The sequence below is a fragment of the Ranitomeya variabilis genome, chromosome 4 (genome assembly GCF_051348905.1).
Source record: "Ranitomeya variabilis isolate aRanVar5 chromosome 4, aRanVar5.hap1, whole genome shotgun sequence".
NCBI lineage: Eukaryota > Metazoa > Chordata > Amphibia > Anura > Dendrobatidae > Ranitomeya > Ranitomeya variabilis.
The window spans coordinates 475,898,184-475,925,328 of record NC_135235.1 but is presented as its reverse complement, the minus strand read 5'-3'; the positions used below and the strand labels follow the sequence as shown (position 1 = coordinate 475,925,328).

Below are 27,145 nucleotides of genomic sequence, written 5' to 3'. Positions count from 1 at the left end.
ACGTCTGCGCTGACTTTGGTCTTGATAAAACACAGTGGACCTACACCAGCAGATGACATGGCTCCCCAAACCATCACTGATTGTAGAAACTTCACACTAGACCTCAAGCAGCTTGGATTGTCTGTCTCCACTGTTCCTCCTGACTCTGGGACCTTGATTTGACTTTTGGGTTTTCATTGGCTGTAAGCTATAATCATCAACATTAATAGAGATAAACACTTGAAACAGATCACTCTATTTGTAATAACTCAATATAATATATGAGTTTCACTTTTTGTATTGAAGAACTGAAATAAATTAACTTTTTGATGATATTCTAATTTTGTGAAATGCACCTGTATATATCATTTATTGTTTTTTTTCTTTATATAGCTATCTATCTTTATCGGTGTGTGCATATTTATATATATACTTTATATGCAGAGATAGAGGGATTTTATCTTATGAGGGCTAGCCATTGTAACAGTTGTGTGGAATGAAGACCCAACATCTTGTATAAAAATAATCAGAATACAGCAATAGTCACACTATCAGTATTTGGTCAGTATATCACATCAGTATTTGTAAGTCAAAACCAGCAGTGGGCCTAAAATACAGAAGTGGTGATGTGTTTCTATTATACTTTTTCACTGATTGTTCCTCACCTGATTTTGGACAGGACTTGATATCCTGTGTCACAGCCCCCCGAAGAAGCCCACGCGAAATGCGCGTTGGGGCTGCTATACTGGGTCCCCAGGTGGTGAATATGGGTAAGGATTGTCTTTGGAGTTTTTCAAATTGATTTTTGTTCCCTTAAAGTGGTATACACTCCCTTTTCAGGAGGTCTTCCTTGACTCCCTGTTTCTTTGTCTTTGTGCACATACCAGTTTTCAATTTCAATTTTCTCATATGTTAATTTTGTGGTAAAATTAGGTGGGCCTTAGACGGTGTGGGCTTTTTTGATTTATAACTGTATGGGAACACCGAGTGTTGGGTAGCACTTGCACTTTATATTCTTATATTATTTTGACTTGCTTCTATTTTCTATTCCTTGCTCCCCACTAGAATATTGGTGGACCCAGTCCTTTACACCTAGGATATTTACTATCTTGCTTTGTCTTCTATTGATTATTACTACTTCTTTATTTGTAATGTATTATAATTGAATAAATCAGATTCTTATTTTGGGACTTTTTGTGCTCTTTTTCTTTTTTGGTTGTGGTTATATTCTTTGAGAGTGTCCTTGGCTACTATAGCCACCCATATTGGTGCATTGAGGGTATAATAGATTGAAAACATGTTTTCTGATTGGAGGATCGTATTTAAGAAAGTAACTACTGATTGGTCGTCTTCTAACAAAACTTTCTCCTCTCCAATCTGTCCTGAATGTGGCAGCTGGTGTCATATTTATGTCCAGCCACTTCACTGATGCCTCCACTTTGTGCCAGTCAATGTACTGATTGCCCATTCAATACATAATACAATACAAACTTATCTACCTCACCCTCAAAGCTCTCCACGGTTCTGCAGCACCCTACAACTTCTCCCTCATCTCTGTCTATCACCATACTTGTGCTCTCCATTCTGCAGCTGATCTAAGACTAACAACCTCCATAATCTGAACCTCGCACCTCCGTCTCCAAGTCTTCTATTGGGCTGCACCAGTTTTTAGGACTGCACTACCCCAGACAATCTGACTAATACCTAGCACCCAAATGTTTAAGTGTGCTTTAACCCCTTAATTCCTGGAGCTTTTTTCAGTTTTGCGTTTTCATTTTTCACTCCCCAGAGCCATAACTTTTTTATTTTTCCATCAATATGGCCATGTGAGGGCTTATTTTTTGCAAGACAAGCTGTACTTTTGAACGACACCATTGTTTGTACCATGTCTTGTACTAGAAAATGGGAAAAAAATTCCAAGTGTGGTGAAATTGCAAAAAAGTGCAATCCCACACTTTTTTTTGTTTGGCTTTTTTGCTAGGTTCACTAAATGCTAAAACTGACCTGCCATTATGATTCTCCAGGTCATTACGAGTTCATTGCGCAATTTTTCCGATACCTGTAGCGTCTTCATTTTTCGTGATCTCAGGTTGGGTGAGGGCTTATTTTTTTCGTGCCAAGCTGGTGTTTTTAATGATAGCATTTTGGTGCAGATACGTTCTTTTTATCGACCTTTATTGCATTTTAATGCAATGTTGCGGTGACCAAAAAAACTTAATTCTGGCGTTTTAACTTTTTTTAACGCTACGCCATTTAGCAATCAGGTTAATCCTTTTCTTAATTGATTGACCAAATATGTGAAGGTTTGATTTTTTATTGTTTTATTTTGAATTTTTTTTTTTTTACTTTTACCATGCTTCAATAGCCTTCATGAGAGGCTAGAAGCTGCCACAACTTGATCGGCTCTGCTACATAGAGGCGATGCTCAGATTGCCTCTATATAGCAGAAATACAGACTTGCTATGAGCGCCGACGGAGAGGAGACCTCTGCTTGTCATGCCGACGCACCAATGGCGCCCCAACCATGTGATGGGGTCACCGATGCGCGCATTTCCGGCCGGATGACCGGAAGCTCTTGTTAAATGCCGCTGTCAGAGTTTGACAGCAGCATTTAACTAGTTAATAGGCGTGGGTGGATCGCAATTCCACCCGTGCCTATTGCGGGCACATGTCAGCTATTCAAAACAGCTAACATTTCCCTGCTTTGATGCAGGCTCACCGCCAGAGCCCACATCAAAGCACAGAATACTGCCATCGGACGTACTATTCCGCCTGATGGCAGAAAGGGGTTTAAAACATCTTTTTAAATAAGCCTATCACCTTACTTCACTAATCTAGTGCTTCCCTGTTTTCTTTTTTTATATTTTCCTACAACTCTGGGGCTTCCTACTCATCTATGTCCATATCCTCCATGCACCCAATAGTACTTGGTAACTGTACTTAGACAGATACTGGCTGATGACCGGATCATGCAGCATATTTGAAACACCCTATTTATTATAATGATGGTTGGACCATACATGCTAAGCACTTTTTACCTTTTGTGTCCCCTCTATTTCCTTATAGATTGTAAGCTTGTGAGCAGGGCCCTCACTCCTCCTGTAACTGTTGAACTATGTGCTACTGTGTACTGTCTTTATTGACTGTACATGTCCCAGCTTAATTAAAAAAGTGCTGCGGAATATGTTGCTATATAAATGAAATTATTATTAGTTACTAATTGTGGTACTGTGGTACTTGATGGTGTATTTATGTACTTATGAAGGTTCTGATGATGTATTAATTTACTGATAGTGGTTATTTTGCTGCACTCATGTACTAATAGTGGTTCTCAGGGGCGGAACTACCGGGGTCGCAGAGGTCGCGGCTGCACCAGGGCCCGGGCCCAAAAGAGGGCCCGGTGCCGCCGCGACCTCTGCTGCGACCTCGGTAGTCCGCCGTGGGCGCAGCTTACCGGGCCGCCGCCAGGATGAATTGCAGGCTGAGCGGCCGGTCACTGTGGGGGCAGGCCGTGCGGCGTCACGTTCTTCGGCTCCTCCTCCTCCTTTTCGCGGGGCTGCCATGCGCGCGCGCGCTGCCTGGGGGACTTCGAGCGGTGAAGCCAAGGTACGTGCAGCAGCAACATGTGGGACATGTGGGGGGTGCGACATGTGGGTGCACCATGCTCTTCCCAGGTCCCGGGCTGCCTGGCGATGCCGATCGCCGGGCCCCCGGCCCAGGTATGTCCGGGCGGCAGGAGCCGGTGCCATTATCGTTTAGCTGGGGGGGGGTGCCCTGCATAGTGCTATTGGTCAGCTAGGGGGGGGGGTGCCCTGCATGGTGCTATTGGTCAGGTGGGGGGCCCTGCATGGTGCTATTGGTCAGCTGGGGGGGGCCCTGCATGGTGGGGGGCCCTGCATGGTGCTATTCAGCTGGGGGGGGGCCCTGCATGGTGCCATAATGGCACCATGCAGGGCCCCCCGCCCCCCCCAGCTGAATAGCACCATGCAGGGCCCCCACCATGCAGGCCCCCCCCAGCTGAACAATGGCACCACGCAGGGCCCCCCGCAGCTGAACAATGGCACTGCCATTGTTCAGCTGCGGGGGGCCCTGCATGGTGCCATTGTTCAGCGGGGGGCTGCGGGGGGCCCTGCATGGTGCCATTGTTCAGCGGGGGGCGGCGGGGGGCCCTGCATGGTGCCATTGTTTAGCTGGGGGCGGGGGGCGGCGGGGGGCCCTGCATGGTGCCATTGTTTAGCTGGGGGGGGGGGGGGCCCATTCAAAAGTTCGCACCGGGGCCCGCAGGACTGTTGTTAAGCCCCTGGTGGTTCTGGTTCTGTATTTATGCACTGATGGTGGTTCTATTGTTGTTTTTATGTACTGATGATGGTTCTGGTGCTGTATTCATGTATTGATAATGGTTTTGGTGTTGTATTCATGTGGTGATAATGGTTTTGGTGCTATATTAATGTACTGATGGTGGTTCTGTTGATAAATTCATGTAGTGATTTTGGTTTTGTGTTTGTGTACTGATGGCGGTTCTGATAATATATTCATTTATTGATAACGGTTCTGGTGATTTTTTATGTACTAATGCTGGATCTGCTGATGTATTCATGTAATAATAATGGCTTTGGTAATGTATTCATGTACTGTACTGAATGATCCTGTGTAAGGGGGTTGTCTAGGGAGAATACTGTTAGCTTTGACTGACAGCTATCTAATATAAGGGTGGCTTAAGGGGGTTTAAAGGGGTCATCCGATCACTAAGCTCTGTAGCTTTTACGATTTACATGAGCAGAACAACTGAACGTATTGATTGGCTGTAGCGCTGTCAACATGACGTCTGCGCTGCAGACAATAGCACACACCGGAAAAATTTCCAGCAAACTGCACTTGGGGATATAACTTGCATGAAAACAGAAAACCCCTTTAAGTTTTCTCGTTCATGCACAGCAAGGCCTTTTATACACGTGTTTTTTTTGCATGTGAGAAAAATTGTCAATTTTTCATCTGTCATCTATTTTTCTCATGTGCAAAAAAAAAAAACCAAGCTTTACCCATTTAGAGGGTGAAAAACAGACTGCACTAAAATAACACATAGATGGTCTCTGAGTGCTATCCATTTTTTTTTTTTGACTGACCTATTCATATGAAAAGGAGGATTTGATCTGCAAACTAGATGAAAAACGTGCATGTAACAGCCCTATAGACTATAGAACACTCACATGAAAAACAGATGTGTGAATTGTACATGAGAAGGGGGTCTAAAAATATTTCATATTAAGGGTCTTTTGAAGACTGGGGGTATTTGTTATATCCCTTGGATAGGTCATCAATATCAGACTTTTTTAGGGGTCTGACTCCTATCACCCCCATGTTCAGCCGTTCGTAGATCCCTCATCAGACAGAAGTGAAGCATACTACAGCTCCATACACTGTGTAGTGGTTTTTCTCAAGTACAAACATGCCCGTCAAAGTGCTAAACAAACTGTGGGGTGGGTGCAACAAATGTTACATTTTCACAATGCACCATTCGGGCCCTGTGTCTAATATATAATTCTGAAAAATAATTACTTTTTGTTACTGAACAGAGGTGTGTTGGGATGTCCATGGATAAGAATGAGTGTTCACATGAAGATACAATGTAAATGATATTTAGGTTATTTTTCAACGCATTTCAGGTCTGTACTAGCCCTTATTTTAAGAAAAAAACTACAAGGCAACTTTGTGTTGTTGCAATAAATCATTGTGCATTTGCTATGGCATACTATTGCAAAGTGATACTGTGTATTTGTGGCAATGCCATTCTCTTTTAGTCCTGAGAATTATGTGCACCCACAGAGGCTCAAGTAATTGAAGTATGAGGAGCTGCTTGTTCCGATCCTCACACCATCAAGCTGTTCAGCTGTATCTGTGGCTTAAATGAAAAAATAACAAGAATATTGGTTCTGCTTTGTAAATAATCCATTGCTCACATCCTATTTGGATATATCTATGTGGCTAATAATAAATTGCATACACAGAAGGGAAACTACTCATTTTCTTGAATCAGTTTTCTATTTTATTTGTCCCTTCTTCAATCTGCTCCTCTTTCCTTTTTAGTCACTTTAATAACAAATTTTCTATTGTCATAAGTACAAGGAAACATGCCGATTATCCTGTAGCTCTGAGATGACTGTGAATATTAGTCCTGTGCATTGACATCACAGTGTTTTTTTCATCTCAGAACTGTGACATCATTGTGTTTATTATCCCTGTACTGTGAAATCACTGTTCTTATTATTCCCGTCCTATTACCTCACTGTGGTTATATCCTTGTGCTATAATATCAATTTGTTTAGTATCCCAATGTAGTGACATCCCTGTGTTTATTATACCTGTGTTCTGACATCATTGTGAATAAGATCCCTGTGTTGTAACATAGCTGTGCTTATTATTTCTGCCCTATTACATAACTGCACCTGTTATCACTGCGCTGTGACATAACTCTGACAAGAGTGAAATTGCAGAGGCATCCTTGGTTTTGTTATCCCTATAGTCTAACATCACTGTGTTAATTATCTTCGGTAGTAACACTGACTATATTATCCCTGTGCTGTGACATCACTGTGTTTATAATCTTTGTGCTCTGACATCACTGTGTTTATTTTCTTGTATTGTGACATCATTGTGTTTATTATCCCTTTCCTCTGATATCACAGTGTCTTCAATCCCTGTGTTCTGACATTATTGTGTTGTATTATCCTTGTGTTGTGGCACAACTGTGCTTAACATCCCAATGTACTGAGCTTCCTTTTTTTATTATCCCTGTTCTGTGACATCACTGTGTTTGTTATAACTGTGCTGTGACATCACTGTATTTGTTATAACCGTGCTGTGACATCACTGTGTTTGTTATAACTGTGCTGTAACATCACTGTATTTGTTATAACTGTGCTGTAACATCACTGTGTTTGTTATAACCGTGCTGTAACATCACTGTGTTTGTTATAACCATGCTGTGACATCACTGTGTTTGTTATAACCGTGCTGTGACATCACTGTGTTTGTTATAACCATGCTGTAACATCACTGTGTTTGTTATAACCGTGCTGTAACATCACTGTGTTTGTTATAACTGTGCTGTAACATCACTGTGTTTGTTATGACTGTGGTGTAGCATCAAGGTGTTTGCTATAACTATGCTGTGACATCACTGTGTTTGTTATAACTGTGCTGTGACATCATTGTGTGTGCTATAACTGTACTGTAACATTACTGTGTTTGGTTTAACCGTGCTGTGACATCACTGTGTTTGTTATAACCATGCTGTGACATCACTGTGTTTGTTATAACCGTGCTGTGACATCACTGTGTTTGTTATAACCGTGCTGTAACATCACTGTGTTTGTTATAACCGTGCTGTAACATCACTGTGTTTGTTATAACTGTGCTGTATCATCACTGTGTTTGTTATGACTGTGGTGTAGCATCAAGGTGTTTGCTATAACTATGCTGTGACATCACTGTGTTTGTTATAACTGTGCTGTGACATCATTGTGTGTGCTATAACTGTACTGTAACATTACTGTGTTTGGTTTAACCGTGCTGTGACATCACTGTGTTTGTTATAACCGTACTGTGACATCACTGTGTTTGTTATAACCATGCTGTGACATCACTGTGTTTGTTATAACTGTGCTGTGACATCACTGTTTTTGTTATAACTGTGTTGTAGCATCACGGTGTTTGTTATAACTGTGCTGTGACATCACTGTGTTTGCTATAACTGTGCTGTGACATCACTGTTTTTGTTATAGCTGTGCTGTGACATCACGGTGTTTGTTATAACAGTGTTGTGACATCACTGTGTTTGCTATAACTGTGCTGTAACATGACGGTGTTTGTTATAACTGTGCTGTAACATCACAGTGTTTGTTATTACTGTGCTGTAACATCACGGTGTTTGCTATAACTGTGTTGTAACATCACTGTGTTTGCTATAACTGTGCTGTGACATCACTGTGTGTACTATAACTGTGCTGTAACATCACTGTGTTTGTTATAACTCTGCTGTAACATCACTGTTTTTGTTATACCTGTGCTGTAACATCACTGTGTTTGTTATAACTGTGCTGTGACATCACTGTGTTTGTTATAACTGTGCTGTAAAATCACGGTGTTTGTTATAACTGTGCTGTAACATCACTGTATTTGTTATAACTGTGCTGTGACATCACTGTGTTTGTTATAACTGTGCTGTAACATCACGGTGTTTGCTATAACTGTGCTGTAACATCACTGTGTTTGTTATAACTGTGCTGTAACAGCACGGTGTTATTATTTCTGTGCTGTGACATCACTGTGATTATTATCCCTGTGCTATTACATCACTGTATTTTTTATCCATGTCCCGTGACATCACTTTGTTGCTTGTCCATGTGCTATGACCTTACTGTGCTTATTATACCTTTACAGTAACCTCTCTGTGATTATTTTCCCTGGCCTCAGACATCACTGTGTTTATTATAACTGTGCTGTGAAATCACTGTGTTTTTTATAATTGTGCTGTAACATCACTGTGTTTGTTATAACCATGCTTTGACATCACTGTGTTTGTTATAACTGTGCTGTGACATCATTGTGTGTGCTATAACTGTATTGTAACATTACTGTGTTTGGTTTAACCGTGCTGTGACATCACTGTGTTTGTTATAACCGTACTGTGACATCACTGTGTTTGTTATAACCATGCTGTGACATCACTGTGTTTGTTATAACTGTGCTGTGACATCACTGTTTTTGTTATAAATGTGTTGTAGCATCACGGTGTTTGTTATAACTGTGCTGTGACATCACTGTGTTTGCTATAACTGTGCTGTGACATCACTGTTTTTGTTATAGCTGTGCTGTGACATCACGGTGTTTGTTATAACAGTGTTGTGACATCACTGTGTTTGCTATAACTGTGCTGTAACATGACGGTGTTTGTTATAACTGTGCTGTAACATCACAGTGTTTGTTATAACTGTGCTGTAACATCACGGTGTTTGCTATAACTGTGTTGTAACATCACTGTGTTTGCTATAACTGTGCTGTGACATCACTGTGTGTACTATAACTGTGCTGTAACATCACTGTGTTTGTTATAACTCTGCTGTAACATCACTGTGTTTGTTATAACTGTGCTGTGACATCACTGTGTTTGTTATAACTGTGCTGTAAAATCATGGTGTTTGTTATAACTGTGCTGTAACATCACTGTGTTTGTTATAACTGTGCTGTGACATCACTGTGTTTGTTATAACTGTGCTGTAACATCACGGTGTTTGCTATAACTGTGCTGTAACATCACTGTGTTTGTTATAACTGTGCTGTAACAGCACGGTGTTATTATTTCTGTGCTGTGACATCACTGTGATTATTATCCCTGTGCTATTACGTCACTGTATTTTTTATCCATGTCCCGTGACATCACTTTGTTGCTTGTCCATGTGCTATGACCTTACTGTGCTTATTATACCTTTACAGTAAACTCTCTGTGATTATTTTCCCTGGCCTCAGACATCACTGTGTTTATTATAACTGTGCTGTGAAATCACTGTGTTTTTTATAATTGTGCTGTAACATCACTGTGTTTGTTATAACCATGCTTTGACATCACTCTGTTTGTTATAACTGGGCTGTGAAATCACTGTGTTTGTTATAACCATGCTGTGACATCACTGTTTGTTATAACCATGCTGTGACATCACTGTGTTTGCTATAACTGTGCTGTGACATCACTGTTTTTGTTATAACTGTGTTGTAGCATTACAGTGTTTGTTATAACTGTGCTGTGACATCACTGTTTTTGTTATAACTGTGCTGTAACAACACTGTGTTTGCTATAATTGTGCTGTGACATCACTGTGTTTGTTATAATTGTGCTGTAACATCACTGTGTTTGTTATAACTGTTCTGTAACATCACTGTGTTTGCTATAACCGTGCTGTAACATTATTGTGTTTGCTATAACTGTGCTGTAACAACACTGTGTTTGCTATAATTGTGCTGTGACATCACTGTGTTTGTTATAACCGTGCTGTGACATCACTGTGATTGCTATAACCGTGCTGTAACATCACTGTGTTTGTTATAACCGTGCGGTCACATTACTGTGATTGTTATAACCGTGCTGTGACATCACTGTGTTTGTTAAAAATGTGCTGTGACAGCACTGTGTTTGTTATAACCGTGCTGTGACATCACTGTGTTTGTTATAACCGTGCTGTAACATCACTGTGTTTGCTATAATTGTGCTGTAAAATCACTGTGTTTGTTATAACCGTGCTGTAACATCACTGTGTTTGCTATAATTGTGCTGTAAAATCACTGTGTTTGTTATAACCGTGCTGTAACATCACTGTGTTTGTTATAACCGTGCTGTGACATCACTGTGCTTGCTATAACCGTGCTGTAACATCGCTGTGTTTGTTATAACCATGCTGTGACATTACTGTGATTGTTATAACCGTGCTGTGACATCACTGTGTTTGTTAAAACTGTGCTGTGACAGCACAGTGTTTGTTATAACTGTGCTATGACATCACTCTATTTGCTATAACTGTGCTGTGACATCACTGTGTTTGTTATAACTGTGCTGTAACATCACTGTGTTTGTTATAACTGTGCTGTAACATCACTGTGTTTGTTATAACCGTGCTGTGACATCACGGTGATTGCTATAACCGTGCTGTTACATCACTGTGTTTGTTATAACCGTGCGGTGACATTACTGTGATTGTTATAACCGTGCTGTGACATCACTGTGTTTGTTAAAAATGTGCTGTGACAGCACTGTGTTTGTTATAACCGTGCTGTGACATCACTGTGTTTCTTATAACTGTGCTGTAACATTATTGTGTTTGTTATAACTGTGCTGTAACATTATTGTGTTTGTTATAACCGTGCTGTGACATCACTGTGTTTGTTATAACCGTGCTGTAACATCACTGTGTTTGCTATAATTGTGCTGTAAAATCACTGTATTTGTTATAACCGTGCTGTAACATCACTGTGTTTGTTATAACTGTGCTGTAACATCACTGTGTTTGTTATAACCGTGCTGTGACATCACTGTGCTTGCTATAACCGTGCTGTAACATCGCTGTGTTTGTTATAACCATGCTGTGACATTACTGTGATTGTTATAACCGTGCTGTGACATCACTGTGTTTGTTAAAACTGTGCTGTGACAGCACAGTGTTTGTTATAACTGTGCTATGACATCACTCTGTTTGCTATAACTGTGCTGTGACATCACTGTGTTTGTTATAACTGTGCTGTAACATCATTGTGTTTGTTATAACTGTGCTGTGACATCACTGTGTTTGTTATAACTGTGCTGTGACATCACTGTGTGTGCTATAACTGTACTGTAACATTACTGTGTTTGGTTTAACCGTGCTGTGACATCACTGTGTTTGTTATAACCGTACTGTGACATCACTGTGTTTGTTATAACCATGCTGTGACATCACTGTGTTTGTTATAACTGTGCTGTGACATCACTGTTTTTGTTATAACTGTGTTGTAGCATCACGGTGTTTGTTATAACTGTGCTGTGACATCACTGTGTTTGTTATAACTGTGCTGTGACATCACTGTTTTTGTTATAGCTGTGCTGTGACATCACGGTGTTTGTTATAACAGTGTTGTGACATTACTGTGTTTGCTATAACTGTGCTGTAACATGACGGTGTTTGTTATAACTGTGCTGTAACATCACAGTGTTTGTTATAACTGTGCTGTAACATCACGGTGTTTGCTATAACTGTGTTGTAACATCACTGTGTTTGCTATAACTGTGCTGTAACATCACTGTGTTTGTTATAACTGTGCTGTGACATCACTGTGTTTGTTATAACTGTGCTGTAACATCACGGTGTTTGTTATAACTGTGCTGTAACATCACTGTGTTTGTTATAACTGTGCTGTGACATCACTGTGTTTGTTATAACTGTGCTGTAACATCATGGTGTTTGTTATAACTATGCTGTAACATCACTGTGTTTGTTATAACTGTGCTGTAACATCACGGTGTTTGTTATAACTGTGCTGTAACATCACGGTGTTTGTTATAACTGTGCTGTAACATGACGGTGTTTGCTATAACTGTGCTGTAACATCACTGTGTTTGTTATAACCGTGCTGTGACATCACTGTGTTTATTATCCCTGTGCTATTACATCACTGTATTTTTTATCCATGTCCCGTGACATCACTTTGTTGCTTGTCCATGTGCTATGACCTTACAGTGCTTATTATACCTTTACAGTAACCTCTCTGTGATTATTTTCCCTGGCCTCAGACATCACTGTGTTTATTATAACTGTGCTGTGAAATCACTGTGTTTTTTATAATTGTGCTGTAACATCACTGTGTTTGTTATAACCATGCTTTGACATCACTCTGTTTGTTATAACTGTGCTGTGAAATCACTGTGTTTGTTATAACCATGCTGTGACATCACTGTGTTTGTTATAACAGTGTTGTGACATCACTGTGTTTGCTATAACTGTGCTGTGACATCACTGTTTTTGTTATAACTGTGTTGTAGCATTACAGTGTTTGTTATAACTGTGCTGTGACATCACTGTTTTTGTTATAACTGTGCTGTGACATCACTGTGTTTGTTATAACTGTGTTGTGACATCACTGTGTTTGTTATAACTGTGCTGTGACATCACTGTGTTTGTTATAACTGTGTTGTGACATCACTGTGTTTGTTATAACTGTGTTGTAATATCGCGATGTTTGTTATAACCGTGCTGTGACATCACTGTGTTTGTTAAAACTGTGCTGTGACAGCACAGTGTTTGTTATAACTGTGCTATGACATCACTGTGTTTGCTATAACTGTGCTGTGACATCACTGTATTTGTTATAACTGTGCTGTAACATCACTGTGTTTGTTATAACTGTGCTGTAACATCACTGTGTTTGTTATAACTGTGCTGTAACATCACAGTGTTTGCTATAACTGTGCTGTGACATGACGGTGTTTGCTATAACTGTGTTGTAACATCACTGTGTTTGCTATAACTGTGCTGTGACATCACTGTGTGTGCTATAACTGTGCTGTAACATCACTGTGTTTGTTATAACTCTGCTGTGACATCACGGTGTTTGTTATAACTGTGCTGTAACATCACGGTGTTTGCTATAACTGTGCTGTAACATTACTGTGTTTGTTATAACTGTGCTGTAACAGCACGGTGTTATTATTTCTGTGCTGTGACATCACTGTGATTATTATCCCTGTGCTATTACATCACTGTATTTTTTATCCATGTCCCGTGACATCACTTTGTTGCTTGTTCATGTGCTATGACCTTACTGTGCTTATTATACCTTTGCAGTAACCTCTCTGTGATTATTTTCCCTGGCCTCAGACATCACTGTGTTTATTATAACTGTGCTGTGAAATCGCTGTGTTTTTTATAATTGTGCTGTAACATCACTGTGTTTGTTATAACCATGCTTTGACATCACTGTGTTTGTTATAACTGTGCTGTGAAATCACTGTGTTTGTTATAACCATGCTGTGACATCACTGTGTTTGTTATAACAGTGCTGTGACATCACTGTGTTTGCTTTAACTGTGCTGTGACATCACTGTTTTTGTTATAACTGTGTTGTAGCATCACAGTGTTTGTTATAACTGTGCTGTGACATCACTGTTTTTGTTATAACTGTGCTGTGACATCACTGTGTTTGTTATAACTGTGTTGTGACATCACTGTGTTTGTTATAACTGTGTTGTAATATCGCGATGTTTGTTATAACTGTGCTGTAACATCACTTTGTTTGTTATAACTGTGCTGTATCATCACTGTGTTTGCTATAACTGTGCTGTAACATGACGATGTTTGTTATAACTGTGCTGTGACATCACTGTGTTTGTTATAACCATGCTGTGACATCACTGTGTTTGTTATAACAGTGCTGTGACATCACTGTGTTTGCTATAACTGTGCTGTGACATCACTGTTTTTGTTATAACTGTGTTGTAGCATCACGGTGTTTGTTATAACTGTGCTGTGACATCACTGTGTTTGTTATAACTGTACTGTATCATCACTGTGTTTGCTATAACTGTGCTGTAACATCACGGTGTTTGCTATAACTGTGTTGTAACATCACTGTGTTTGCTATAACTGTGCTGGGACATCACGGTGTTTGCTATAACTGTGTTGTAATATCACTGTGTTTGCTATAACTGTGCTGTGACATCACTGTGTTTGCTATAACTGTGCTCTAACATCACTGTGTTTGTTATAACTGTGCTGTGACATCACTGTTTGCTATAACTATATTGTGACATCACTGTGTGTCCTATAACTGTGCTGTAACATCACGGTGTTTGCTATAACTGTGCTGAGACATCATTTTGTTTGTTATAACCATTCTGTGACATCACTGTGTTTGTTATAACTGTGCTGTAACATCACTGTGTTTGCTATAACTGTGCTGTAACATCACTGTGTTTGTTATAACCGTGCTGTGACATCACTGTGTTTATTATCCCTGTTCTATTACAACACTGTATTTTTTATCCATGTCCTGTGACATCACTTTGTTGCTTGTCAATGTGCTATGACCTCACTGTGCTTATTATACCCTTGCAGTGACCTCACTGTGATTATTGTCCCTGGCCTCAGACATCACTGTGTTTATCATCCCTTTGCTATGAGTTTATTGTGTTTATTATCACTATACTCTGGCATCTCTGTGTTTATTATCTCTTTCCTGTGACATCACAGTGTCTATTATACCTGTGCTCTGACATAACTGTGCTTATTATCCCTTTGCTGGGATACCAATGTTTATTATTCCTGTCCTGTAACATCAATGTGTTATTACTTCTGTGCTGTGACATCACTTTATATAATGCATGCCCTGTGACATTATTGTGTATCAGTAGATTATCTGCACAGTGTGATTTCATTATGAGCATTATCACTGTTCTGTGCTGTGTGCATTAATTTGTACATTACAGAAGCCACATATGCTTTTCATGTTCTCAGCTCACAAGTAAAGCTGATAATGGTAGAGTGGGGAGAAAATTCCAAGCTTTGCTATGGCACCCCATGGTTATGTGTTATAATCCGGCATACGAGCCTATACATGTATTATGCAATGAAAAACCTATGCATCATAATTATCTCTTCACCTTGACTGTGAGATTTCTGATGAAACTTGAGTTTCTAGACAAATCCCGTTGAGGAAGCACACTTCTGTCTGTGATATACTCTGGATAAGTTAAAATAGTACAGAAACAATTGCATACAATTGTTATATATAAGCATCCAAAAAAATGGTCCCATGTCAACTTCATGAAATAAGCAAAACCTCTAATCTTAATCAGTGAACCATGGTTTTTCAGATGTCGGTTTGTAGGGCATATGCCATTTTTTCGACCCTAAAACTGCATGGAAAAGTGATGTTCCCAGAATCCTCCATTCTGTGCTATATGATGCCAAGCTCAGCACAGGGAATAGTAAAAAATAGAAAATGTCACATAAACACAAGTCACAGAGCTAGCTCTCTGGGGAAACTGTGACATCAGAATCTAAGAACCCATTCTAAATCCTTCACCTACTTTACTCCTCAGTTTAACCCCGTCTACTTTTTTTTTAATTCTGATGGGATACAATGAGGTAAAACAAATATTGGTTGTCAAGGTGAGTGAATCCCTCTAAATCTGGGTCAATAAGCAGTTCATGATGACCCTTTTTAAGGATTATGGAATTAGAATATTATTGAACTGCACTTTTTGGACTTTGTTACCTGGATCCACTGTGCAGCTAAATGTAATCTACTGCCTTCTGCAAGCAGCCATTTCAGGCTGGTAGAGCCTGACTCTGGTGCTCATCAATAGGGTTACTGACAACTCTGAAGCAACCTCCGCACTCATGATCACCACGCTTCATGGATCTCCAGTTCTGAGAATCTCCAGAAACAATTAAAACCAAGCACAAGCAGAATTACAGTTGTGTTGCACGGATGTGTAATATGGTACTATTAATCTTCAACAGGTCTATCCTATTGCAGTTATATGCAGAAGTGTATGTGAATTTTTTCTCATATACTCATTCAGAAATCTTACAAAATAAATTTTTCAAGACGCAATAGACGGTGGCACACGCACTGTATATAGACCTATAGACAGGTCTTGTCATGGATCGTAACTTACATATTTGTGAATGACTTATCAGCTGGACGACTTTAGTGTTAGTGCTTCTTTAAAGAATCTTAATGGGGAAGCCCTTATCACTGTGCACCTAGCACTATATGTAACACCAGCAGGCAGAGCTCTGTGCATGTGCTACCAACAGACTGTGCACAGGTCCTCTGGCAGAGGGTCATGGTGACACATGGAGGGATTCCCCTCTCCTACAAGAATTCTGACACTTAGTGATTTCCATTTGCCATGTTTGTATGGGATAATAGCTCACTGAGCAATGCCATGTCCTTAGCACACGTAACATGCATTCTGATATTACCTTATCAATATAGAGACCCCAACGTCCTCGCAGTTGGTGTACAAGCGTGCCCAGGTGTCCTTGATGATGTCCCTCTCGCTCTCCGTTATCTCCTCCGGTCTCTCCCATCGCTCCGTCTCATTCTCCCCTTGGACTTTCTCCATGGACCCGTCAGGATGAAATCACACACAGCCCCAGGCAGGAATCAGAGCCCCCTGCAGAGATCAGGATGGATAAAGGAGGGGGTGATGTGGGTTGTCTGTTCAGAGAGCTGTCTAATTGTCAGACCTCTGAGCCCTGTCCATTGCTGCTGTGTGTATGTGTGTGTGAGAATCTCAGCCCAGAAATAAACTGATCAAAAGTAAGATATTTCAAGGCATTGTCAGAATGCTGAGGCAGGGAGCAAATCTCCTGTCCCTCCTCTTCCCCCTCCTCTTCGCTCCTTCTCTTGTTTTCAATCCCAGCCTTCTTCCCTCCCCTTTTTACCTTCTTCTGTTTCTTAACTCTTTCTTCCTGCCTTTTTTTCGCTTCGTTCTATATGCCCGCTTCTCCACCACCCTCTTATTTTCTTATCCTTGGTGCCTTGTCCTATCCCTTGCTCTATTCTCTCTATTGCCAATGTATCTTTTCATGTGGTTACTGTAGCTGTGTTGTACACCCAGACCCACCTTAGATTCATTCATTTATTATGAAATTGGACATAATATATGTCGGAGATCTGGAAATAAAATTGTGGTCCTCCAGGCACAGCATTGGGAGACATGGAATATCTTGGCGCTGTGTAGTAATAGGTAACTTTTCTCTTTATGAGGCACATATTGTATCTATTATATTTCTATCTAGTTCTCCGTCCTCCCAGGACATATCATAGGTGCAACCTGTGTGGCCGCACAGGGGCCCAAGCGGTAAGGGGGCTCATTTCTGCCTCCAAACAGGTGCAATTGTACATTATATTGAGCTCTTGGGTTACATTGTTCTTACACAGGGGCCCTTTTCTGTCTGTGTCTTCCTAATGCTCTTTTATATCTTCCAGCTCCTACAATTGACTTACCTAGAAGCCAAGGTCTCTCCTTGCTCTGTTAATTTTCCTTAATCCGCGCATCCACTTCTTCCGCTGCAGTAATCTGTTCTCATTTATTTGCGATCTTGCAGCCTCTACTTTGTTATGCCTCCACCATTTGTCCCCTCTTGTTTTCAATTTTTTTTTCTTTGCCTCCCCCTGTCTTCCTTGGCTTCTCCCTCATTCTCCTTCAGACTTGACCTTGCTCTGTGTTCCCAGGCCACACACAACTCTCCTCTTTCATTCAGTCATATCTGTCTTGTAAAGCCTCCTGCGCTGGGAGTATCTAGTAACACTAAGCCGTAACATGCTGGTCCAATGGAACATAACAGAACATATAATTAAAGTTACTGATATCTACGGTTACACTTGACTTGATGATTAATGTGTTCTCCTTTCTCACACTGCCAGAGACTACAGCAAAACCTGCACAATTATTTCTCAGATCCTGGTGCTTTATTATTGGACTTTTTCATCCTTCTTCTGATCTCTGGGGTAAAATTACTTGTTGCTTATTCTTCTTTTTTTCTGAAAAAACAACAACCAATAATTATCCCCCAGACTCTACCACTTACCCTTTCAATTTCCATTAAATTTCTTTTCCTTCCTTACGGGTTCATGTTGGTTATTATTCTAGTCCTCCCTTTTATACTCTACATCTCCTTTACTGCCCTTCCTTTGGCCTCCTCTTCATGTTTACCATCTGTATTGTTCCTCCTGCTGCTTTTATGGTCTCCAATTTTATTAATTATCCTCCTACTTTGTTTTTTCTACCTTTGCCCTACTTCCTTCCACTCTGCTTTATGTTGTCTTTAGTTACTTTTGCTTTTGTATAATTTGTATTTTATTCAAATACTGTAGTTAAGAAGTACAACATGATAAATTCGACACACAGAACCATACACAGACATGCACAAAGTTTTTCATGCATGTGTTTACAAAATTTGCATATGGTACTAATACAGGCAAACTTGGAAGCCAATTAAAGGAAAGCAATTTCCATACTTTTTGGACTGAAAGATGAAGATAGTAACTTTCTTCACCCACGTGCAAAAAAGCGCAGCACACCATGCCATAATGTGCACAAGGAAGTGATATATATTGAACTCCCGAAAGTAGAAGGATTCCAACAAACTCATCTTTCCGATCCAGCAAGGGTTGAGGACAGGCAGCGTCCCTTCATTTAGGCATAGTGCCTCAGTTGAGGACTGTCAGCCTCCTAAAGTAGTTGTGTAAAGAACCTGATAGATGCACACCCAACCAATGGATCTCAGAATGGACATCCCATGAAGGTACTTGACCGCAATAGCCTAACAAACATGGAGTTGAACACACAAGTGGCATAAAAAATAAAGATAGATGTGTATTGTGTGAGATCTCCAACTGGAATAATTAATTTTTCTCATATTGACTTGGCCAGAAGGCTAGACAAATAGATGTGTATGCATTCAAAACATGAGAAAGTGAAGTGGGTGCAATGCACCAAACTTAACAGGGATTCCCACACCCATGAGTTATGGCATTCTGCACCTCAGGCTTTCAAACAACTCACCCTGAGGTTTAGAGCTTGAGGGTCTGAATCAATCCACAGGGGGCACTAACCTGCTTACACCCAGAAGCTTCCTCTCTGAATGGTATAGGCAAGGGTTTATTTATGTACGTCTCATGCTACCATAGGCACTCACATAAAATGACCCGAATTTTTGTTGACTAATATACAGTATGTGTCTCTGTACAAACCTTTGCATATTTCTCACTTTCATTCTGACGTACAAATTGAAATAGCTAAATATACTACAATAAATTATCACATTTTAAAGATAATGAAAATATTAACAATTATAACACCAAAAGGCACAAAGACTTAGTACATACAGTACATGCAAACGTAAAAACACAACAATCAGGCACATTCACCAGCACCCACAGGCATGCTAACGTTATAAAAGCATGCTCACATATGCACAGTCACTACATAAGTATATGCACATTTAGTAGCATGCAGGTACACACAAATATTTCCTACATGCAACTACTTTTTACAAGACATACATGTGGCTGTCTTCTGAGTAAGAACTTGTATGGACTTTGAAATGCGTTGAGAATAAACCACCATCATCTATATTTTAAACATCTGGATTCCTAATTTATTCAGCAGCGCGGATTATATCCACAAATTTCCAATTATATTGCTACTTGTCTCTATAAGAGGTCTTTATTGGAGATCTAGAGGGGTACTTATAGGGTGACTACAGTATAAAGTGGCTCTAAGCTGTTTTTTTTTTATTCTTGGAAGAGAGTTAGTTAGCATATATTTTCCAAGGAAGCAAAACTTGCATAGAGTATGGTCAGTGGAAGTTTTCAATTCATTATATAAGACTATCACTAAGAAGATAATTTTTTAATAGGAGTTTCCATCATAGTTGCCAACATTCCTGAATTTGTCAGGACTGTCAGGTTTTTTGGATGCAATCCCAGCTAATTCAGGGCTGTCCTTGGCTGAAAATGGGTAGGGTTAATGCAAATCCTATCCAAAAGTGGGTGTTCCTGTGTAGGGTGAGTGTCATCACTGGGCAGAACTGGGCACATTACTTAAACATTTGTACCAGCCTTGCCTGTGCCAATTACTTATGACTGGACAGAATCATTATTGGTCTTATGATAAGGCAATATCAGGGATTCCATTGGCCACAGGGAATATTGTACAACATTAATCCTGCTGCATGATATCTTGCTCGTTTATGAAGAGAGCTTAGTAAAAACTATCAGGGCCACCATCAGGGCATTACTGCCCTGACTAGTGTATAGGGCCAGATGGCTAGAAGGGGCCCACATCAGGCTTCATCTCTTCTGCTCAGCGAAACCCAGCTGCAGGATTCTGCTGGTGCAGAAACTGAACCTGCCGGTGCAGAAACTGAACCTGCGTCTGAGACAGTTAAACTCTATTGCTGTGCGGGCCTGGGCCTGCCCAGCAATAGCTAAAAGCCGACAGCCAATCGGAGGCTGGCAGCTGACGTCAGCACGCACGTCGCCAGCTTATGACGTTATTGTCATTCGCCGGTGAGTGTGCGCTTGAACTGCATGGAGGGAACTTTGCCACAGGAGCGCGGCAAGGTAAGGAGAAAGTTTTTTTATTTTTATTGAAAGGGGCAGGATGGGAGACACAGGGGCAGGATGGGAGACACAGGGGTAAGAATGGAGACACAGGGGGAAGAATGGAGACACAGGGGCAAGAAAGGAGACACAGGGGCATAAAAAAGGAGACACAGGGGCAAGAAAGGAGACACAGGGGGCAAGAATGGAGACATAGGGGGCAATAATGGAGACACAGGGGCAAGAAAGGAGACACGGGGCAAGAATGGAGACATAGGGGGCAATAATGGAGACACAGGGGCAAGAAAGGAGACACAGGGGGCAAGAAAGGAGACACAGGGGGCAAGAATGGAGACACAGGGGGAAGAATGGAGACACAGGGGCAAGAAAGGAGACACAGGGGGCAAGAATGGAGAAGCAGGGGGCAAGAATGGAGACACAGGGGCAAGAATGGAGACATAGGGGGCAAGAATGGAGACACAGGGGCAAAGAAAGGAGACACAGGGGGCTAGAATGGAGACACAGGGGGAAGAATGGAGACACAGGGGCAAGAAAGGAGACACAGGGGCAAGAAAGGAGACACAGGGGGCAAGAATGGAGACACAGGGGGCAAGAATGGAGACACAGGGGCAAGAATGGAGACATAGGGGCAATAAATGAGACTCAGGGGGAAGAATGGAGACACAGAGGGCAAGAATGGAGACACAGGGCAAAAATGGAGAAACGGGGCAAGAATGGAGACACAGGGGGCAACAATAGAGACACAGGGGCAAGAATGGAGACACATGGGGAAGAATGGAGACATAGGGGCAATAAATGAGACTCAGGGGAAAGAATGGAGAAACAGAGGGCAAGAATGGAGACACAGGGGACAAGAATGGAGGCACGGAGAAGAGTGGAGACTTAGGGCATGAATGGAAAAACAGGGCAAGAATGGAGACACAGGAGGCAACAATGGGGACACAGGGGTAACAATGGAGACAGGGGCAAGAATGGAGACACAGGGGCAAGAATGGAGACACAGGGGGCAACAATAGAGACACAGGGGTAACAATGGAGACAAAGGGGCAAGAATGGAGACACAGAGGGAAGAATGGAGACGCAGGGGGAAGAATGGAGACACAGAGCAAGAATGGAGAAAAGGGGCAAGAATGGAGACACAGGAGGCAAGAATAGAGACACAGGGATCAACAATGGAGACACGGGGCAAGAATGGAGACACAGGGGGCAATAATGGAGACACAGGGGTAACAATGGAGACACAGGGGCAAGAATGGAGACACAGGGGCAAGAATGGAGACACAGGGGGAAGAATGGAGACACAGGGGGTAAGAATGGAGACACAGAAAAGAATGGAGACACAGGGCAAGAATGGAGAAAAGGGGCAAGAATGGAGACACAGGAGGCCAGAATGGAGACAGGAGGCAAGAATGGAGACACAGAGGGCAAGAATGGAGACACAGGGGGAAGAAAGGAGACACAAGGGGAAGAATGAAGACACAGGGGGCAAGAATAGAGACACGGGGGCAAGAATGGAGACACGGGGCAAGAATGGAGACATGGGGCAAGAATGGAGACACAGAGGGCAACAATAGAGATGCAGGGGTAACAATGGGGACACAGGGGCAAGAATGGAGACACAGGGGGAAGAATGGAGATGCAGGGGAAGAATGGAGACACGGGGTAAGAATGGAGACATGGAGAAGAATGGAGAAACAAGGCAAGAATGGAGAAACGAGGCAAGAATGGAGACACAGGAGGCAAGAATGGAGACACTGGGGGCAAGAATGGAGACACGGGGCAAGAATGGAGACACAGGGGGCAACAATAGAGACACAGGGGCAAGAATGGAGACACATGGGGAAGAATGGAGACATAGGGGCAATAAATGAGACTCAGGGGAAAGAATGGAGAAACAGAGGGCAAGAATGGAGACACAGGGGACAAGAATGGAGGCACGGAGAAGAGTGGAGACTCAGGGCATGAATGGAAAAACAGGGCAAGAATGGAGACACAGGAGGCAACAATGGGGACACAGGGGTAACAATGGAGACAGGGGCAAGAATGGAGACACAGGGGCAAGAATGGAGACACAGGGGGCAACAATAGAGACACAGGGGTAACAATGGAGACAAAGGGGCAAGAATGGAGACACAGAGGGAAGAATGGAGACGCAGGGGGAAGAATGGAGACACAGAGCAAGAATGGAGAAAAGGGGCAAGAATGGAGACACAGGAGGCAAGAATAGAGACACAGGGATCAACAATGGAGACACGGGGCAAGAATGGAGACACAGGGGGCAATAATGGAGACACAGGGGTAACAATGGAGACACAGGGGCAAGAATGGAGACACAGGGGCAAGAATGGAGACACGGGGAAGAATGGAGACACAGGGGGTAAGAATGGAGACACAGAAAAGAATGGAGACACAGGGCAAGAATGGAGAAAAGGGGCAAGAATGGAGACACGGGAGGCCAGAATGGAGACAGGAGGCAAGAATGGAGACACAGAGGGCAAGAATGGAGACACAGGGGGAAGAAAGGAGACACAAGGGGAAGAATGAAGACACAGGGGGCAAGAATAGAGACACGGGGGCAAGAATGGAGACACGGGGCAAGAATGGAGACATGGGGCAAGAATGGAGACACAGAGGGCAACAATAGAGATGCAGGGGTAACAATGGGGACACAGGGGCAAGAATGGAGACACAGGGGGAAGAATGGAGATGCAGGGGAAGAATGGAGACACGGGGTAAGAATGGAGACATGGAGAAGAATGGAGACACAAGGCAAGAATGGAGAAACGAGGCAAGAATGGAGACACAGGAGGCAAGAATGGAGACACTGGGCAGAATGGAGACACAGAGGGCAAGAATGGAGACCCAGGGGGCAAGAATGGAGACACAGGGGAAAGAAAGGAGACACAGGGGAAAGAAAAGAGACACAGGGGCAAGAATAGAGACACATGAGGAAGAATGGAGACATAGGGGCAAGAATGGAGACACAGGGGACAAGAATGGAGGCACAGAGAAGAATGGAGACACGGGGCAAGAATGGAGACACAGGAGGCAAGGATGGCGACACGGGGCAAGAATGGAGACACAGTGGGCAAAAATGGAGACACAAGGGGAAGAATGGAGACACAGGGGACAAGAATGGAGACACAGAGAAGAATGGAGACACAGGGCAAGAATGGAGAAACGGGGCAAGAATGGAGACACAGGAGGCAACAATGGGGACACGGGGGTAACAATGGAGACAGGGGCAAGAATGGAGATACAGGGGCAAGAATAGAGACACATGGGGAAGAATGGAGACACATGGGGAAGAATGGAGACATAGGGGCAATAAATGAGACTCAGGGGGAAGAATGGAGACACAGAGGGCAAGAATGGAAACACAGGGCAAGAATGGAGAAACGGGGCAAGAATGAAGACACAGGGGGATGAAAGGAGAAACAGGGGGAAGAATGAAGACACAGGGGGCAAGAATGGAGACACAGGGGGCAAGAATGGAGACACGGGGCAAGAATGGAGACACAGGGGGCAACAATAGAGACACAGGGGCAAGAATGGAGACACATGGGGAAGAATGGAGACATAGGGGCAATAAATGAGACTCAGGGGAAAGAATGGAGACACAGAGGGCAAGAATGGAGACACAGGGGACAAGAATGGAGGCACGGAGAAGAGTGGAGACTCAGGGCATGAAAGGAGAAACAGGGCAAGAATGGAGACACAGGAGGCAACAATGGGGACACGGGTAACAATGGAGACAGGGGCAAGAATGGAGACACAGAGGCAAGAATGGAGACACAGGGGGCAACAATAGAGACACAGGGGCAACAATGGAGACAAAGGAGCAAGAATGGAGACACAGGGGGAAGAATGGAGACGCAGGGGGAAGAATGGAGACACAGAGCAAGAATGGAGAAAAGGGGCAAGAATGGAGACACAGGAGGCAAGAATGGAGACACAGGGATCAACAATGGAGACACGGGGCAAGAATGGAGACACAGGGGGCAACAATGGAGACACAGGGGTAACAATGGAGACACAGGGGCAAGAATGGAGACACAGGGGGAAGAATGGAGACACAGGGGGAAGAATGGAGACACAGGGGGAAGAATGGAGACACAGGGGGAAGAAAGGAGACACAGAAAAGAATGGAGACACAGGGCAAGAATGGAGAAAAGGGGCAAGAATGGAGACACAGGAGGCAAGAATGGAGACAGGAGGCAAGAATGGAGACACAGAGGGCAAGAATGGAGACACAGGGGGAAGAAAGGAGACACAAGGGGAAGAATGAAGACACAGGGGGCAAGAATAGAGATGCAGGGGTAACAATGGGGACACAGGGGCAAGAATGGAAACACAGGGGGAAGAATGGAGATGCAGGGGAAGAATGGAGACACGGGGTAAGAATGGAGACATGGAGAAGAATGGAGACACAAGGCAAGAATGGAGAAACGAGGCAAGAATTGAGGCACAGGAGGCAAGAATGGAGACACTGGGAAGAATGGAGACACAGAGGGCAAGAATGGAGACCCAGGGGGCAAGAATGGAGACACAGGGGAAAGAAAGGAGTCACAGGAGGAAGAAAAGAGACACAGGAGGAAGAATAGAGACACAGGGGCAAGAATAGAGACACAGGGGCAAGAATAGAGACATAGGGGCAAGAATGGAGACACAGGGGACAAGAATGGAGGCACAGAGAAGAATGGAGACACGGGGCAAGAATGGAGACACAGGAGGCAAGGATGGCGACACGGGGCAAGAATGGAGACACAGTGGGCAAAAATGGAGACACAAGGGGAAGAATGGAGACACAGGGGACAAGAATGGAGACACGGAGAAGAATGGAGACACAGGGCAAGAATGGAGAAACGGGGCAAGAATGGAGACACAGGAGGCAACAATGGGGACACAGGGGTAACAATGGAGACAGGGGCAAGAATAAAGAAACATGGGGAAGAATGGAGACATAGGGGCAATAAATGAGACTCAGGGGGAAGAATGGAGACACAGAGGGCAAGAATGGAGGCACGGACAAGAATGGAGACACAGGGCAAGAATGGAGAAACGGGGCAAGAATGGAGACACATGGGGAAGAATGGAGACACATGGGGAAGAATGGAGACATAGGGGCAATAAATGAGACTCAGGGGGAAGAATGGAGACACAGAGGGCAAGAATGGAAACACAGGGCAAGAATGGAGAAACGGGGCAAGAATGAAGACACAGGGGGATGAAAGGAGAAACAGGGGGAAGAATGAAGACACAGGGGGCAAGAATGGAGACACAGGGGGCAAGAATGGAGACACGGGGCAAGAATGGAGACACAGGGGGCAACAATAGAGACACAGGGGCAAGAATGGAGACACATGAGGAAAAATGGAGACATAGGGGCAATAAATGAGACTCAGGGGAAAGAATGGAGACACAGAGGGCAAGAATGGAGACACAGGGGACAAGAATGGAGGCACGAAGAAGAGTGGAGACTCAGGGCATGAATGGAGAAACAGGGCAAGAATGGAGACACAGGAGGCAACAATGGGGACACGGGTAACAATGGAGACAGGGGCAAGAATGGAGACACAGGGGCAAGAATGGAGACACAGGGGGCAACAATAGAGACACAGGGGCAACAATGGAGACAAAGGGGCAAGAATGGAGACACAGGGGGAAGAATGGAGACGCAGGGGGAAGAATGGAGACACAGAGCAAGAATGGAGAAAAGGGGCAAGAATGGAGACACAGGAGGCAAGAATGGAGACACAGGGATCAACAATGGAGACACGGGGCAAGAATGGAGACACAGGGGGCAACAATGGAGATACAGGGGTAACAATGGAGACACAGGGGCAAGAATGGAGACACAGGGGGAAGAATGGAGACACAGGGGGAAGAATGGAGACACAGGGGGAAGAATGGAGACACGGGGAAGAATGGAGACAACAGAAAAGAATGGAGACACAGGGCAAGAATGGAGAAAAGGGGCAAGAATGGAGACACAGGAGGCAAGAATGGAGACAGGAGGCAAGAATGGAGACACAGAGGGCAAGAATGGAGACACAGGGGGAAGAAAGGAGACACAAGGGGAAGAATGAAGACACAGGGGGCAAGAATAGAGACACGGGGGCAAGAATGGAGACACGGGGCAAGAATGGAGACATGGGGCAAGAATGGAGACACAGAGGGCAACAATAGAGATGCAGGGGTAACAATGGGGACACAGGGGCAAGAACGGAGACACAGGGGGAAGAATGGAGATGCAGGGGAAGAATGGAGACACGGGGTAAGAATGGAGACATGGAGAAGAATGGAGACACAAGGCAAGAATGGAGAAACGAGGCAAGAATGGAGACACAGGAGGCAAGAATGGAGACACTGGGCAGAATGGAGACACAGAGGGCAAGAATGAAGACCCAGGGGGCAAGAATGGAGACACAGGGGAAAGAAAGGAGACACAGGAGGAAGAAAAGAGACACAGGAGGAAGAAAAGAGACACAGGGGCAAGAAT

The 27,145-nt window shown here is 43.2% G+C and overlaps 1 protein-coding gene across 4 annotated transcripts in view; it reads right to left on the bottom strand.

Moving 5' to 3' along the window:
* The window catches only part of CYGB (cytoglobin), a 79,160-nt gene extending 60,930 nt beyond the window's left edge, over positions 1-18,230 (bottom strand). The window contains exons 1-2 of one of the 4 annotated variants that reach the window (XM_077251830.1): positions 18,105-18,230; positions 16,491-16,684 (exon numbers count right to left, since the gene is read on the bottom strand). In XM_077251830.1, the coding sequence (XP_077107945.1) occupies positions 16,491-16,633 (143 nt within the window). In that variant the 5' untranslated portion in view covers positions 16,634-16,684; positions 18,105-18,230. Of the gene's footprint in view, positions 1-16,490; positions 16,892-16,955; positions 17,092-17,520; positions 17,786-18,104 lie in introns of those variants that run through there. The other 3 variants (XM_077251828.1, XM_077251829.1, XM_077251827.1) reach the window with 3 other exon arrangements.
* Positions 18,231-27,145: the final 8,915 nt, after the last annotated feature.